The sequence below is a fragment of the Alligator mississippiensis genome, chromosome 1, assembly GCF_030867095.1.
Source record: "Alligator mississippiensis isolate rAllMis1 chromosome 1, rAllMis1, whole genome shotgun sequence".
Taxonomy (NCBI): domain Eukaryota; kingdom Metazoa; phylum Chordata; order Crocodylia; family Alligatoridae; genus Alligator; species Alligator mississippiensis.
The window spans coordinates 268,408,121-268,425,882 of NC_081824.1; the positions used below are offsets into that span (position 1 = coordinate 268,408,121).

Sequence of the window (17,762 nt, forward strand, 5' to 3'; positions counted from 1 at the left end):
TGTATGCACTTATATGTGTGTGCACTTGTGCATGTACTTGTGCATGTGTGTGTGTTGCGGGCGGGCGGGGGCTCCCCCTGCTCGAGGGCAGCCGGTTAGCCCGGGGCAGGCGCCGGCCCCTCCTTGTCGTGGGCCTCGCGGGGGAAGGGGGGGGCCGCGGGGGTGGGAAAGGGGCAGTGTCGCTTTAAGAGGCGCGAGCGGCGGCTGTCTCTTTAAAAGAGGAGGAGGCGGTACCACCTCGCGGCGGGGTGGGGGGGGGGGAAGCAGGCTATGTTAATTGGGGGGGAGGAACCACGATGAATGGGGGGAGGTAAGGGCGGTGCTTTCCCCGCGGGCGCGGAAAAGGTGGCAGGGGGGCTCGGGGGCGCAGGCCTGTTTCTTTAAGAATGTTGTTCGTTCCATGGGAGGGGACAGACTCCTCCTCTGGGACTGTACCATTCCCGGAACTAGGTGGGGGGAGAGCTCTGAAAGGCGGGACCATCTCCTGAACGAGTAGGGGCTAGTACTGTTCCCGGGGCTGGGAGGGACGCGATGGGCGGCACTATTCCTCTCATTGCGCTGGAAGGGGGGGGCGATGGGCGGTACCATGTGTGCGGAGCTGCGGGGAGGCGCTGGCGGACAATGGAGCCTGTGTGTGTTTGCGGGAGGGGACGGGCTCCGCCGGCGCCTGGGGCACACGCTGCGCCGCCCCCTCCCGCCCGGCCCTGAGCCGCGCCCCCTCCCACCCCGCGCGCGGTAAGTGGCAACGTGTGCGCGCGTGGGGGGGGGGGCGCGCGCCTGAGGAAGGGACACCTCGCCCCCCTCCCGAAAGTTTGAGAGTGGGGGGGGCGTGCACACGCACACAGGCTGTGCTGCCGTGGGGCCCCACGCACATGCATGTGCACAGGCATATACACGCACTGTACACTGCACTGTGCACCTACATGTGTGCACTGGGGTGGGGTGGGGGCTCCCTGACGAGGGGTTGTGGTGCTGGGTGCACAGGTAGGTGTGTGGGGTATCCTTGGGGTATCCTTAAGGGTAGGTGCGCCTGTGGTGTCAGCCCAGCTCATTGGTTTGGGGAGCGAGTCCTGGTTTTGGGGAGTACGTCTTTGTGGGAGGAGGGCTCTGGCCTGGCAGGAAAGTTCCTCTCCTTGGGGAAGTTAATGAGTGTCCAAACTGGGTTGGGGAAAGTAGGGAGGAAGGTCAGGCCTGGCTGGGTTTTTCTGCAATTCCTTTCTTTTTTTTTTTTTTGGTCCTACCACTTTCATTCGTTCTCTGTCGGAAAGCGGGTTTTACTTTTGTGAGCCTCCCTGCTGCTGGAAAGGTGCAGTCCTGGGTTGCTGTGCAAAAGACTCACAAGTGAATGTTGAAAGTTAAGAAATGGGCACGGGGGAAGAAATATGTAGTTTTCCCTTTTTATTTAACAGTCACCTTGGGCCAGCCCGTGCCCAAAATGTTGGAAAGCTAGGAAACACTGAGTTACAGCAAATAAAAAAAATTACATGGGAGAGTATAGAAAGACATAACCAACATGCCAGGCAGCCTTAATTTGTCCTTTGTTAGTTTTTAGTCTGCCTCTACGTTTAGGCCCCACCTACACTTAAGAGAAGCTACCTTTGGGTGACAACAGGTGTTGCTGTCTAGAGCAGCTGTACTACTACATTCAACATAGTTGTTCTTGTCTATAATTGCAACTGGCTTGTGTTCTGCACTGGTGTGTGTGGGCCATGCATTTGCTTTTTCTTGGAGACCAACCCTAAGAGCTGGTTTGGTGGTACAGAGCACTTGGCTGATCTGTGTCCTGGGTGAATGTAGGGTTCGCTTACCTGCATAACAGGGTACCAATCCCAATTTTTTGCCTGTTGTTTCCGTTGTAACATGCATCCTATAAATACATAAACTGTTTTAAGTAAGTGTGTGGCATCCTTCAGCTCTGCCCTCTTCTTTGCAACTAATTATAGTCTAGTGAAATGCAGCAGAAACAGTGAAGGGGGAAGCTGCGGTCAAAGGGCTGCAGTTGAAGGCACCTAGTCAAGTTTGGGGCTGCTGTCTCCTCATTTTCCAGGCAGCTAATAGCAGTCCAGAAACTGATTACAAGGAGTTTTGAGAATGAGGAGAGCTAGTTAAGTTTTGGGCTGCTAAAATCAGGACAGTAACAGCATTGTAAACAATGCTCATTAAATCACAATGCTTGTTTTTTTTTTTTCTTCAATTCTAAGGCTATGCACTTAGATGGAGTATGCTATATTTTACAATGGTAGTATGCTATATCATGATGCAGGACTGTCCTGTGTGTAACTGGCCAGGTAGGTGTGATGACTGTATTTTTCAAAATAGTCTCCAGAAAGAACTTTAATATGAGCTTGCACCCTGCTTTTTTGCTAATTTATGATGTATAAAGCAGGTCCAAAGGGATTAATCTTCTCCCTGTGTCTCCCGCACCAAACCATTCCTCAGATAACAAACAAACAAGAGGTCCATTTGCTTTTTAACCTGTTACTAACAGGAGTGTCAGGTTTGGGTTTCTCAGACATTGTTTGAGGACTTTCTTTGGGGAGAGGAGGGAAGGGAGCTTGGGTCTCAAAGTACTGTTGTGGTGAACTCTAACACCTTAATTGAAGGGGTGGAGATGTCAGATCTTTAACAAAGACCTTCTTTATCCAAAATGTTAATCAATCATTGAAGTTAAATAAGTGTGAACAAAAACCAAACAAAAAACCTAAACACTTTTTAAAAATCAGTTGGACTGACCGCCTTCCCCCTTTTCTGTCAACTTTAGACACATTAACAACACTAACATGATAAACTTTTTAACTTCTGTTGGGGTAGGTATGCGATTTCCATCCCCCCCCCCCCCCCCCCCCAACATCATCCGCTAAACCCTAGTGTGCAGACACAGTTAAACCAGCATATTTTTTCCACAGAACAGCCTGCTCCTTTCACCGGTATAAAGCAGGTAAAATCTGGTTTCAGCTGTCTTTAGACTAAGGGAAGTTTGGGGGGGGGGGTGATGATGACACTGCTAGTCTGATTGTGCTGCCAGGTTTTTTTGATGTAGGTTTGCCTTTTCACTCTCAATGCTTCTGATTTCTTGATATATTCACTAGTCAACATAGTCTTTCAGGCTAAGCAGGACCTGAATTTCTAATAAAAAAAATCAAAGCTTAACACTTGTCTGTTTGTCTGTCTGTCTCTTACCCCCTCCCCCCACCCTCCCCAAAACAGTTTTCTTCCAGGCCTGTCTTAAACATCATTAAAACAATTTGCACAAACTTATTTTCTTTGTAAGCCATTTAAAACAAATCTTCATCCTTTCATCAGCTCTAGTTAGGGTTAGTCCGTAGCCAAAGTGACATGATTTGTGGCTGAACAACCAATAGGTAACTTGAGATAAAAAAAAATCTGATATTTGTACACATCAGCCTTCCCAGGAGGCAATGGAGAGTGACAGGAATACCTTGAATTCTGCATCTCTTGAGCTTGTTTAATTCCTACACAATAACTTCCTGATATCCTCATATTTGTTTTTGTAACTCTCTTTAAGGCTTTTCCTCTTAAATTGACAATACATATCAATAATTTAAAAGTCTGACAAAGTATGGGTGTGGTTCAGGAATTTCCTAAAATACTGGTATCTTATTCCTGTGGAATTACTGGTACTTGAACAAGTATGCAGACTAATGTATGTTTTCTGTGACAGCTATGTTAACAAATATGTCTTCATCTCTTGCTTGCAAAAAAATTATCAGGATTTCTAGAGAGCACTTCAGGCAGCCTTCTTAAAATCCTTCTACCTAGTTGGCTTGGCCTTGGATGACTTAAATCAGTGTGCTTCTGTAAGGTCTGTGGTCTGTTTACCTAGATATGAAGTCCTTTAACCCAGGAAGATTTGCTAAGGGCTTGCAGGCCCTACTTAAGAGCTGTGTTGGAGTCCCCATGGAGTTTCTCTGCTGAAGAGATGAATGCATTAACAAGAGGGATTTTGGGACCAGTTGTTAATGGAAGGAGTGTAAAGTGGAAGGAGGAAGGAGTTTTGTGTGTGCAGAATCTTTGTATAAGTAACAGTGGCATTAAGGCAATGTAAAACATTGTTTCCTCATTCTTTGCTCTCTGTTCTATGTCCATCAGCTGTCTCTGTCTCATACCCGCAGTGCGAGCTGTTTGTGGTAGGGACTATCTTTATTCTCTGTACAGTCCTTAGCAGATTGCAGGTTTCTAACTTACATATTTTAGATGTTGCTGCACAAAAAAGAATATGCAAGCAACCAACCAACCAAATCTTTTTATATGCATTTGTTACCTTTTGAGCTACATCTGCAGTCCCATTTTTTTCAGACCATGCAAAACCTGTGTGTCAGCTAACTTCAAGGAATCAATAAAAACTTAAGATGGTTCTTGTAAAGTGTGCGGAGACCTGGTTAATGGCAGTGCCTTAGTTAAAATTTAGGTTATTTTATTTTAGAGAATTGGGATCGTATATTTTTAAAGACAGTAACCTCAGCATTATGAAGATGATAGATCCCACCCATTCAAAAAGTTTCCAAACTTGTCAAATGTTAATTTCACCTAACTTTTCCAACTTCAGAAACTGTTTTTCAGTTACCATACTGTTTTGCCAAAAACAATCATCTGACTTCAGAACACAATGCAAATTTTGAAAGACTAGAAATAGCTTTCTCTGCAGTTTTAGCAAAGGGAGGGCAAAAATTGGATATGTAATAGAAATATGATCACAAGTTAAGTAATGGACTGTTTTCCAAGAGCTCAAAAGTGATGGACCATGTGGAACTTCTGCTGGAGTTAGACTGTTTGGTGCCATTGTAGTTAAAGTACATGAAATTCATGCCACCAAGTCACCGAAGGTAAGAAATTAACAGGATTCAAAAAGAGATTGGATGTTTGTATGGATGACAAGAATATTGAGTTTTTAAAATTAATGATGACAAACGTTTTGGAAGCAGTATTACCCTAATGCTTCAGGGCTTAAGTCTGTCCAACCATTTAATCAGGGTGAGATTTAATGTGTGGATCAGATTATTCTACAGGGTTCTCTCACTTTATTCTGAAACATCTGGCCCAGGCTGTACATGGAGATGGGGTTCTGGACTGCTAGTCCGATCTAGTATGGCATTTCTTAGGTTCATTTAGGGGTTTCAAGTAAATTACTCCCATGTGTATTCTTAACCTGCTCTCCATCCACCTGTGTGGGATGTTCTGCTTCCTACTCAATAAAGAAGTCAGCTTTTGAAACACTGTTTACGATGTGCAGCACTGCCCATTGCAGAAGGTCCTCAAAATATGTAGCAAGCTTACAGACGATTATAGTTGTAGAGTGCATAATAACTATATATTGCCTAAATTTTTTTCTTGTAAGGCCTCTGTTTTTAGACAAACATGACTTTCTAAAACTGAATTGTGAAAACTGAAAATTTGCAGGCTTTGTTTCTTTCTTCATGTTGGGGGGCGAAGGGGAAGAATATGGAGAGTGGAATTTTGTTTCCTTTTTCATGTCCTTAGGACAAGGTATTTAGCAGAATTTGCAGATTTGTTAAAATCTGCCAGGCTGTGCTATGAGCACCTCTGCTATGGCCTCAAACTTGCAACCTCTGGGCTGTCAACCTTAGTGCTTGTGTCACCTCAGCCCCCGAAGGTGGAGTGGTTTGCTTGACTTGAGTTTGGACAGAAACAATCAGTTGCTTTTGAGAACAAGGAAAATAGAAGGATGCACTTTAAACATTTTTTGTTTTCATGTGGGGCTGAAATTTGGTGGAGAAAAGTCCTCCTTTGAGGACAGTTACCTTTGCAGAGTCAGTGAAAATTAGGTGCTCAGTTTTTCGGAACAATACAGTTTTAAACCCTTAGTGACGTTCAATGGGAAAGTAGACTTAATTGTACTATAGTAACTGCATATTGAATTGAGGGAGTAGTTGCATGCGTGTATTTCAGATCGGCTGTAATGCAGATGTAGTTAAGCACTCAGCTTGATCTTAAGACTTAAACTTTGGATTGTTCTGAGCATTTCCATGTTTCAGGGAATGGTAGGCCCCTTATAAAAGTTTCTGTTTCTGCCACCAAAATGCCCCCATTACCTGCTGGGGGGAATGTGTTTTAGATGGAACCAGGCAGTCCTAAGCACTCTGCCATCTGTTTACCCAGCAGGTCCTAATGCTTTTCTCTCAGTGACTTGCTCAAGCTCAGCTGAGGAGTCCAAGTATTTTCCCTTATATTACAAACAGAGAAATTGCAACCCAGAGGCTGGCTAGGGGCATTCGGGAAAAGGGCTGCATTGTTGGCAACAGAATCCTGATCTTTGACTTAGTATGGCCTTGATTTATCCAGTAGACTAGACCACAGTATCCCCTTCAGATAGCTTTAAATCAATGTGCCTAGTTAGTGTTTAGTGAGAAGCAGAGCAACACATTTTCCTTTTTCACCTTTCTCATGTGCATGGGGTTCTACAAGTTAGAGTCTTGAGTTGTAATGATCTGTATTTTCTTCTTAACACCAAATTGAAATAAAAAGCTCTGTAAAGGAGTTGCGTGTGGGGTCCTTTTGATGGGCAGTATTGCACTTGGGTGACCAGAGTTCTTACACAGTTTGCTATCTAACCTTGGGAAATTGTATATTGTGTGTATTGTGAAAGTGTGTATTGCGGGTGAATTAGGAATGTTTGTATGACCTCATTGGAAAAAATAGAACTTTATAGGTGGAGCCTATAGTTAGTGTTATTGTGAATGAAAAGTTTAGGCGACCTGATCTCTGGAGTAACTTACTGCTTTTTAGAACCATCACCTGTTTGGTTGAAATTTTCTGGGTTCCTCACTTTTTGATATAGAAAGGAAAAAATATTTTTGGACAAAGTAATTTAATGCCTTTTGAGCAGAAAAAAATACTTTCCTGTCTCAAAAAATCTGACGGCTTTCTTGTTGGATATAGACAGTTGAAATGGTCAGGCAAATAGCCACCACGGAGCAGTGTTCCAGTGAAAACTAGTTTGGATTTGACAGCTGCAAGTCCTTGAAGTGGGTATTCTGTTTATACAGTACTGCGGATATTTTCAAGTACACTAGGCGTTAACTATACATGCGTAGTTAGCTTAGAGTATTAAACATGTACATCTTATGTTGTACCCCTTTGAGTAAAGGAAAATTTCACAGCAACAGAAGTCTTTACCCACTTTATACATTAAAGGACCTTGTAAAATGTATGAGTTAAGGAGTTTGGATGGTATCTATCCCAGTAACCTAAATGATCGGATGGCTTAATTTCAAGTGAAAATAAAAACATTTATTCAATATCTTTTTAAATTACATGCCCAGATACTATTTCTAATGTCAATTTTTCCTTCTTAACAACTTTGATACACACATAGTGTCTTGGAGTACTGCATACAAGCTCTGTTTGCCAGTCAGCTCTTTGAAGTCCCTGTCCTCATTGAAAGGAGACACTGCTGTGTTGAAGATCCTCTCTGAAAAACATAGGAAACCAATATACAGAAACACTGCCTTGTGTCAGTTAAAGTTGCTATAAACATAGCATACTTAGCTGAATATAAAAAGCAAAGAAGTGAGAAGTTAAGGCTACCAAGAATATATCTCCCTACTCAGCTATCATACGTCACAGAGAATGAATGTATCGGAGCTTTAACTGCCCCAGTAGGACTGTCAGATTTGTAGTGCAGTAACGTTAAAAACAAAATTTAAAAAAAACCTGTAAAGGATCAGTGGAAGTGGGAGGAGCAGAGGTAAATCTGGTCTGTGAGAGAGGTGGGTGAGCTATGAAGATGGGAGTACTAGAAGGCATCCACCTCTAGGGAAACACTTTTTTGATGAGGCTAGCGAAATGGGCCTAGAAAATCTTACTGGAGATCTAAGCAGAGGTGCTTGTAGAGGAAGGTGGCTTGGGGAGGCTGCCTCCACCAGTTCTCAAGGATGTGGCATGCAATTCTTGCAGCATGCTGGTGGAGACATTCAGTATGAATTGTCATTACTGCTCACTGCCAAATTGAGGTTCTCTGTAGAGGTCTGTCCATGTTCCCCCCCCCCCCCAGTCCTGCTTAGCTTAGGAGCACTGACAAGATCACAGCCCAAAAACATTGTGCCTGAAGACCTTCTATGCATCCTGTGCATTCATTCTGTAGCAACCTCGCAAGCACTGGCAAAATGAATAGAAAAAGCACTTGCCTCCTTCCATGCTGGGCCATACATGCCTCTTTTCTTCCATTTTTTGGTATGCAGGGTGGCAAAATGGCTTCTTTTCAGTCCCCACTGATCCTCTGCACCCCTCCCCCTACATGCATCTTCTGTCCCAGTGAGTCTCAACCAGGGTGCCTTGAGGTCTTTTCAAGGCTGCCATGCAATACAATGCACTGTTAGGTGTGCAGACATGATTCACAAGAAGAGAAACCCAGAGGTTTCCAATAGGAAGCTGTAGTGTTAAAAACATTCTTCCCTGTTGCAGTCTTTCTGAGTTCTTTACAACAGAAGAATTGCTTTAGCGTTTTTCTCCAGTAAAAAAAAACAGGTGAAAACTAAAAGAGGCCATTTTCTGAGGGGTGCCTTGAGTCTAAAAAGGCGGAGAAGCACTGCTCTGTTCAGTTATATTCCCCCTAACTTTCAAACAGTGTTTTGGGTTTGAACTGGTGTTTCTCTTTCCTGTGTGGTTCTGATCTGTGCTGTAGTTTGGACCAAACTGTTAAATCTTTTATCCTGATGAATGACTTCCTTCTTTTGGGAAGAGAGAGGGCCACTGGCTTTAAACATGTGATTTGCCTCATTGTGAAGGAGGTGGAGTTTGAATGCAGTAGGAGCCAGGATAGGCCACATTTGTTGAGCTCTGAACTCTGGAAAAGGTACTCCTCAGAGACTAGGATTACGTCCTGGCCACCTATGCACAGCGCTGACTGCTATTAGTTTAGTGAAGCTGCTGATGTAATTTATTAAATCACAGGGGCCCTATCTGGACTTGGGAAAACTTTTGCAAAAGTTCCCTCTGTTGCTAACGCTGTTTCAGCTCAATCAGTCCTAGCAACACTTGGAGCTCATGGGGAGACAGACTTGTGCTAGCATTTTAGGCCTGGTGTTGCTTCCCCTTTAATACTTAAGCCTCAACATACAGTAGTCACTACCAGCTTAATTATTGTAGATGCAGCTGAACTGGTGTTAGAAACCACATCATGCTACATGAAGGTTGGAGTTTTAAGAAGGAATATGTCTACCTTTTGACTTCCTAATAGCATTAATAACAATGTAAGATACTAGCATTGGTAGCGTTAGTATAGAAAGACAGTGACCATTTGTATCTTAGTTTGCTTTCCAAGGCACCTTCTGGAGTAGTTAAACTGCTCTGGAGTTTGCTGAGAGGGAGCGTGGTAGACGGGTAATAGAGCTATGCAAATAACATTGCATGTACAAATAAAAGGGACAGTGTCCCTCCAGCATAATAATTTCAGCACGAAAGTACCTTCAGAAAATCTACATATCCTTGAATTGCCTTGCCAGGTTTTGTGGCTTCCTTGAGTCTTCAAATGTCTGTCGTCTCTGCTGTTATGAAAGACCCATGAAAATGGCACTGTCTAGCTGGGATCATTCTTTCCTGTTTGTCAAACACACACATTTTTTGTTATTTTTTTATTTTTAATGACGGGGGGGGGGGGGGGATTTTAATCATGGGCAATGCCTAAAATGCTGTCATGAGATTCGAGAAGCACATTTAATGCATGGGGTAGCTATAATAAAATAGGAAAACCGAACCTGAAAAATCAAGCAGTGCATGCCAGTTAAATGGAGTAATTGCACAGTTTTATTGCTCACACCTTAGCCCTTCTTTACTTTGCTCCTCTCCCTCATGTATATTATCCTCACTTGTTTCATTGCATCAAAAATTAGGCTCAAATTTTGCAGATATATGCGGGCAAATCCCTGTGCTTTGAGAAGACGGAATGAAATAAATGGGTCTCTGTTCATATGAGGTTGAGAGATGGGGGTCTTTGATTACAGTGTCTTTTGGGCAGGATGGAGATCTCTTGTATCTAGCAGCACAAAAAAGAACTCAGATTTCAAACTGTGGTGGTTGTGCTGACCTTCCTATGCCATCCTCATCTCTCCTGCTGTGCTGAACAGTGTCACCAATACCTTCCCTATGTACAGTAGAAGATGGAACTTGAACAAATCCGTGGCTTTGCTCTCTAAGACCGGTTGCAAAACAGAAAGCATTTTTAGTGTCTGCTGTGGAAGTATGAAAATGGGACAGTTTGCACAAATGGCTGGGGTATGGGGAAAGAAGAGGAAATAGACAGTGAGGGTAGCCTTGTAGGGGATTGGGAGTTGTAGCCATTATAAATGCCATTACATAACCATTTCTCAGTGTTTCTAGGCTTGCTTTATGTTGCATCGATAACTTTTCTGAAATTGCTTTGCTTAGGGAGAGGGGTAGTGGTAGGGCTTCCCATAGCTAGCTCTCCTGTGTGTGTGGGCTTTTGGGAAGGCTTGTCCCCTGGCTTAAGTCTTTAAGCAGGGGGTAGGGGAGAAATGTGAAAGAGACCCAGTATCTTCCCAGCAGCTTAGCCAGGCTTGCTTGGGAGTATCCACACTGCTGAGCCAAGTGCAAGGCATACCCACATAGTTGTGCAGCCATTACAACACCATGACAGGTTTCAGCAAAGTGGTTGTACAGGCTCCATGCTGACATGGTGGTATGGAGGCTGATTGTGGCACCTAACGGTTGGTGCAGGACCCACAGTACAGACTGATAGGATCCTGCCATCATGCAGACCTGGACTGACCAGCAGTGGTTCCAAAACTTCTAGATGGCCACCTTCAGGAGGCTCAGTAACAAGTTCGCCCCCGCCCTTCAGCATCAGGATACACAGGTAATGGAGGCCAAACAAGGTGGCTGCTAACTGGTTTGGAGTTGTACCAAGTGCTGGCTTGGCTGTGGGAGCGGCTTCATGAGGTGACTCATGGCTATGGTTAACTTGTGGATAGTTGCCATTACTAAAGTACACAGAATGATAGTTTATTTGAGAGAGGGAGGTTTCCTCTGCCTCAAGGAGTATGTGAAATTATCAGCAGGGGAGGATGCTGCTTGATCATTTTTGTAGGCTTTGATCAACAAGAGAGTGAGGCTGCTGACTAAATGTGTGGTGCATGATGTCAAGGGTGATGATCAGGAGAGCTAGTGAGCTGTTGCTTGGACAAGAAGGAACTTTATTCCTCCTGGATTAAAATAAATATTGACAATTTTCCCACTTTTTTGGGTGGTGGGGGGGAACCTATTTTCTGCCTTAGTGTTTTGAAGCCCTCTCTGGTTTAGGAATACCTTGCTGACTGAAGGCAGGATGATGTCCTACAGAAGCCCATGTGGATGGTGATATATCCAGTACTGCTGGTACTGTTGTGGCATGCTGTGCACTGCACAAACATAAGAATAACGGGGAGAGCTTTCATTAAGGGTAGGTTCTAGAGCAGCTAGTCTAACAGTGGGATAAAAGCTTTGAATAAAACTTTCTACCTTGTCCATGTTTCCTCATCATACTTGCACCAATTTTGTATGCAAGTGGATGCTCTGTTAACCAATAGTTTATTAAAAACTAATGCAGTGACTCCAGTTGTCCCTGTGAAAAACTACGTAAAGGTTAGTAAAAGTGAACATTTTGTGCAGAGGAAAACTAACGGCACCAGTGATGGGATTGCATTGCACCAGTGTAACTGTTCTTCCGTCCGTGGTTGTATGAGGGTAGAGTGAACAGGATACATCTGCCCAGGCACATTTCCATTTCAGAAAGGCACCAGCTGACTCATCACCCTCTCCACCTTGGTGGTAGCTGGAAGAGTTCACTGATGAGGATGCACATGCTGAGGGCTGCAGCTGGCTGGTCATCAGCATAAGCAGTTGCTCCAACAGCTACCTCTGCTGCGTTTGGTTGGTCCTGTTCCTGCTCTTCCTGTTGTACTCAAAGCACTCTGCCACCAGTCTTTTCCATTCCAGCTGCTGCTACCTGCATTCAGGGTGTTGGACCAGTCTGCATTGAAAATCATTGTGCTTTCCTGCAGCAAGTGGTCTCTGCCTCTTTTTTCTTTTCTGCTGCTGGTACTTGCCACAAAAGGTGGGGGTGGCTTTATGAGTCCAGGAGAGGTTGAGGCTTGCAAAGTAAATGAAAGGGACTCTTTTTTTATCCAGACAGCGAGTCGTTCCCTTTAATGACTAGTCACAGCAAGGCCTCAAGTTTGCTACTTTTATCTACCTGGTATGCTTGCTTCATCTTTCCACAGTTGCCCATTCAAAGAGGAGGAAAAAACGCTAAAGTTAGTAGAGCTGGAGCGTCCACCTGATCCTAGGCGTTTGACAGGACATGGCCACCCTTTGCTGTTAAAGCTTCATTGGATTCTGTGAGAAAAGAATGATGTAGGAAAGGTGATTTTACTGCTGGTTGTGCTGCAGTAGCATGGATCACTAATTCGTCTAAGCTAGAAAAGGGTCACATCTGATCAGTCCCTCCCTTGTCCGGTCCTAAATCATGTTGCCAGTGTCTTGTCAAGTGGAGGCTCTGATGTCTTGGGTAGCTGAGCTCTGACTGTTTCCCTTGAGAGGTTCTCTCTTATCCCAGAACATGCTGTTCCTCAAGTGAAAAGGTAAATTCGGACCATGTTGTATGGCTGCTTTAGGCTGTGTTAGGTAGAAATGTCAACGTGTCACTGTGGACGTAGACATGGTATCTTTCTGTGGAAGCCATAACGGCTGATGTCAGCCACAGGGTTGGGGAAAGGGGAGTCTGTGGCTATGATTAGGTTTTACTGCATTAAGTGTTTTGTTGCAGGAGGTGCCTGTTTGTTACCTAATTAAATCAGTGCCCTTGTATTATGTTGATGGTTTTATTGTTTGATTGGGTGGAGGATGCAGCTCCATTGTTCTGGGATTAGATAGTTTCATCAGATTAGATTAGATGACTGGGTGTTGCTGTTGATACCTGGAGAAGATGGAGGGAAGGACTGGTAGAAGTGTGAAGTGTTACACAATTCTTAATGAGTTAAGCCTTGAAATGCCTCCTGGCTTCTCCCAGGTGAGTTATGATGAGAGCTGATCAGGGTCATGCAGGAAACTGGTGGTAGCTGTGGGAGCAAACAGCAAATCCTCTTGATTTGCAATTGTGCTTTAACCATCCTCTATTTAAATAGCCCTGGGTCCACTGGATCTCTAGTACTTTACATCCACCCTGCCTTGTTGGGTCAGAGTAGATTGGGTGAGGATACAGCCCTGTAACAGGAGTTGTGTCTCTCTGTATTGACACACAACATGCCACAGAATTGTGTTTACAAATCCTAGCTTCATTTTTTAACCATCTTGTCTGCTTCTTACATTTTTTGTCTGTGAACTGAATGCATACTGCTGTAACTTTTTCCCAGCCCTTCGAATAGGGTTGATGGATGAACTCTGTGGCTAGGTGGGAAGTAACAGGGCATGAGTTGGGATAAGCAAGACAGCATCTAGGACTCTTTGTTTATTTTACTACAAATACAGCATGTCACATGCATCTCCTTTTAGTGTGGTGTGATGCTATGAAGTGGAGATGATAGATAATGTGTTTGCTTTCCAGTCCACTGTTCTGATTGAAAATTGTTATGCAACTCTAAGCAAGCTGTCTGGCCTGTGTTTGCAAGGAGCAGGGTTTGGCACAGGTGTAAGGGAAACGTGAACTCCTGAGGGCAGGTGGATGCAGGAGATAGGGAAATTACTTGTGTCAGCATCGGTCCAACACTTGAGAACATGGATGGGTTCACAATGAATTGGGGGAGTGCTGAAAAAGACCTCTGCTATTCCTAGTTGTATTTATTTACAGCAGACCTACTCATACAAGTTGAAACCTCACTGAGGCTATCTTAACATGAACAAATCTTTGCTGAGTTGGAGCTGAGGCCCTCTCTTTCATTGTCAGTTAGAGCAAGTTTTGGTCTCTTTTCTGTGGATGATACATTTGAAGGAGGGGCCTCAGGGTTTGGCCTTGCTGTGAATTCCTTTTGATGTAACTCTTCCTCTCCTATTTCTTCAGGTGATCTCTGCTTGTGTGAGAAGGGTTCTGAACTCATCCCCTCCATGATGAGCACTGCAGTGTCGTGACACCAGGGGTCTTGGTGAGTTGCTCGCAGGAAGTGCTGCAATCTACAAGATCCACAAAAGCTTAGGTGCTATATATGACAGTCTTTGAGATGCTGTTTGTTCAAACAGTTTAAAACATGGTTTGGCCACCCACTGGCAGTGGCTCCAGATTCTAATATAAAAACAAGAATAGTGCTGTGGGTGGATGGCTGACTCGTCTAAGGCAGAGAGACTCCAGCCCTGTGAACTGGAGTTTACTTTCCCTGATGGCCCATGGTAACCTAGATGAGAGCGTGTGTGGAGAGCTTGGACAGTTGAAAGATTAGGGGGGAAGGTGGGGGGCTTTATCCTAGTGGACACCAAAATTCTATACCTAAATGTATTCAAACCCCACACATAAAGATTGTGATGTTTTCTATGTCAAGCCCCACAGTCCCATACAATTCCAGTATATAGAGTGGGGGCAAAGGAAGAGTACAGTGATTGTCAGGTCAATCATCAATTAAATTAAATAATTAAAATTAAATAAAGTTTTAATTCTTCATTTGGTTCTTTTCTTGCAACTCAGTCCTGCAAAGTTCCAGTTTTTGTGTACTGAAGGACAGGGTGTGTGAGGGTATTGCATACAAAAGACAATGTTGAAGGAATGTTCTATGTTGCCAAGTAAAGCATTTGAGCACTTGAATTTAGGAAATGTCAGACTTGGGTTTATTTGTGCAGTCTGAATTCTGTCCCTTTCCATGTCCATCCTTTGCACTGAATAAAACCAGAGTCCAGGGAAAGCGTGCATCATCATACACTTATGATTGCAGCAGGTTGCAGTAAAAAATAGTGGGACTGAGGTGCTTTTGAAAAATTGTACCTCTTATCTTTCTATACATAGGTAAAGCACCAGGCACCCTTTTTAATATATTAGAAATAACAGTAAGAATATGACACAACATTGTTCTCAAAACCATTGAGAGTCAGCTTGGGGTTCTGGAGATACTCAAATCTGAAATGAATTTGAATTTAAGACAACCCTCCAATGATTTCATAGATTTCATAGACATTAAGAGCTGGAAGGGACCTTGTGAGATTATGAAGTCCAGCCCCCCTGCCAGAGGCAGGAAGTCTAGAGGGATCAGATGATCCTAGGAAGATAAACATCCAAATGCCTTTTGAATGAGTCCAGAGTAGGTGCTTGCACCACCTTGGGGCAGGGAGTCTGTTCCAGACCTTGGACACTCGGACTGTAAAGAAGTTTTTCCTTGTATCGAGTCTAAATCGGACTTCTAGAAGTTTGTGGCCTTCTAGACCTAGCTATCCCTTGGGGGAACCCTGGTGAACAGCTGTTCTTCCAGATCCTGATGCACCCCCATTATATACTTATAGGCTGCCACCAAGTGCCCCCTGAGCCTTCTCTTCCCCAGGCTGAAGAGTCCCATGTCCCTCAACCCTTCCTCTTAAGGCTTGCTCTCTTGGCCTTTGATCATACAGGTGGCTGTCCTCTGGACTCTCTCGAGCTTATCCACATCCCTTCTGAAGTGGGGGGCCCAAAACTGGACACAGTACTCCAGCTGCAGCCTTACTAAGGCTGAGTAAAGTGGGAGGATGACATCCCTGGTTTTGCTCAAGATGCATCAGTGGATGGATGCATGCAAGAGTTTGGTTTGCTCTGCCAGCCACGGCATCACATTGGTTGATTAGAATCTAATTATCGGGGAGTTATCTTAAATTTGTTTCCCCCACTGTGACAGTAGGAAGAACGGTTGGAGGGGCAAGCAGTCTGACCCTTGCGCTGCTTCCCCCCCCCACCCCCTCCAACCGCCTTGACCACTCACCTACTTCTGTCCTTTTTTCTCCACCCACAGATGCTTACAATTAGTCATGACTCCAGCCCCAATCTGGCCCAGGAGGTGGAGCGCATAATAGCTCCTGCCTGGCCACTTAGCAGCAGTGGCAGCAGGCCAGTGTCCTGGGGTCAGAGCTGCTGCTGCTATTGCAGCTGCTGCTTTATGGCTAGGCTGGGTCTGAGGCTGGACCTACCATGTGCTTCATGCCCCAGGCCAGAATGGGACCAGAGTCATGACTAAAGGTTAGAGGTGGTTGGGTGGAGGCAGAGGCTGCTGTGGAGCAGGCAGCAGTAGGTGAGCAGACACAAAGAGGGGCAGTGGCTGTGACCCTTAGTCAGGGACAGAGTTGGAGTTCAGCAGCTGTCTGTTCCCCGGCTCTGCCTTGTACTCAAATCTTGTGAAGGTGAGAATATTGAGCAAATGGCCTGGAGTCATCAGTGTTCCTCCAGAAAGCCAGGGAGATAACAGAGGGGAGAATCTTTGGAGTTGTAAAGGTCCAGAGAATAACATTGGATTGATGCTGCATCACATGACATTACTACATATGTGTGACATATCACCACAAGACTGGTGTTAGGAGCTTGGGAGCTAGAGTCCAATATCATAGATTTGGCAGCAAGTCTCTTCCCCAGTTTCAGTAACCGAATAGTGGCTGATGTTTCTAATCTGATCTTCCAAATCAACACACAAATCAATTTGTGCACCCTAAATACCCTTAAAATACTTCTTCCCTCAACGCAGAAGACCCTGCTGGCCAGATTAGAGTTATTTTGTTTCAGTTGGTGCATGCTTCTTTAATGCTGAGAAGGAATATGGGGAATATTTACACTTGAATAATATTTAACTAGTAATGCTTAATACGTTAACAATACGAGACAGAAATTTGTTCCAAAACAATTTTAGCCTGAAGGACAAAAACATTTGTGTTCAGTAGTTTGCTCCTCTGTGAACACGGAAGCAGCTCTGTGTTCCTTACTGCCAGCATCACGCATGTTGCTTCTTTTCAGAAAGATACTGGAAAATGCTCATGTTGAATAAGAATCTCAGTAGCTTGCACAGTGTTGCTGAATGAGTTCAGATGGGCAGCCTTTGAATGGCCTGTTGGCCTTTCTAATAGAGTGATTCAGGCTAATCGAGTCTTACGCTTCCTGAACACAACTAGTTATTCACAGGTGGTCAGGAAGGCACTTTCTTTTGGTGTCCTGTGCACTGTGCAGCACTACTTAACTATGTTGTGCAAGAGGGGAGGAAAAAAAGTTCATGTTCTTCTGAGCAGCTAGCGGTGGCGGTGGCTGTTTGGACCAGGGGCAGGCCCCGTCTTAATTCTGTGTGGGGTCTGCTCAAATGAATCATACGTTCAGACTGCAAATACAAAAAAAGCCCCTAATTTCTCTCTTCCCTGCTGTGTTGAATCCCATGTAATTTTGGGAGGAAGGAGAATTGCCTCATCACCTCTGAGCATAATACCTGGCCAGAGCTTTCTCCTGCTTGGAACCAGCCACAGTCTTCTATGGTTGCAAACTCCTTTCCCTTGCCTTCCCAGACCAGGGGGTGGCAGTTGTTTTCCCTTTACTAATAGGGGCGGTTAATTCCTGTCCCTTACCTGTCTTCTGTTTTCTTCCTGTGGGGGGGCGGTCGGACACAGCGCGGCCCTGGAGATGCGAGACTTCCCCTCAGCGGCAGGAGGCACGCATCTGGAGAATGTTGGAGCGGCAGGAGGGAAGTGCCCCGCGCAAAAGCAGAGAGGAACAAAAAGGAAAAAGGCAAGCAGACGGACAGCACTGAGAGACGTGTGTGGCAGAAAGTGCTGCAAAGCTGCCCGTGGCAGCCGGCTCCCCAGAGGAACTTGAC

The 17,762-nt window shown here is 44.7% G+C and overlaps 1 protein-coding gene across 2 annotated transcripts in view; it reads left to right on the forward strand.

Annotated features, from left to right (window-relative positions):
* The window catches only part of LOC132247712 (uncharacterized), a 48,639-nt gene extending 30,878 nt beyond the window's left edge, over window positions 1-17,761 (forward strand). Inside the window, exons 1-3 of one of the 2 annotated variants that reach the window (XM_059720610.1) lie at window positions 624-735; window positions 14,030-14,111; window positions 17,557-17,761. In XM_059720610.1, the coding sequence (XP_059576593.1) occupies window positions 17,570-17,761 (192 nt within the window). In that variant the 5' untranslated portion in view covers window positions 624-735; window positions 14,030-14,111; window positions 17,557-17,569. Of the gene's footprint in view, window positions 1-623; window positions 736-14,029; window positions 14,112-17,556 lie in introns of those variants that run through there. The other variant, XM_059720609.1, reaches the window with a different exon arrangement.
* Window position 17,762: the final 1 nt, after the last annotated feature.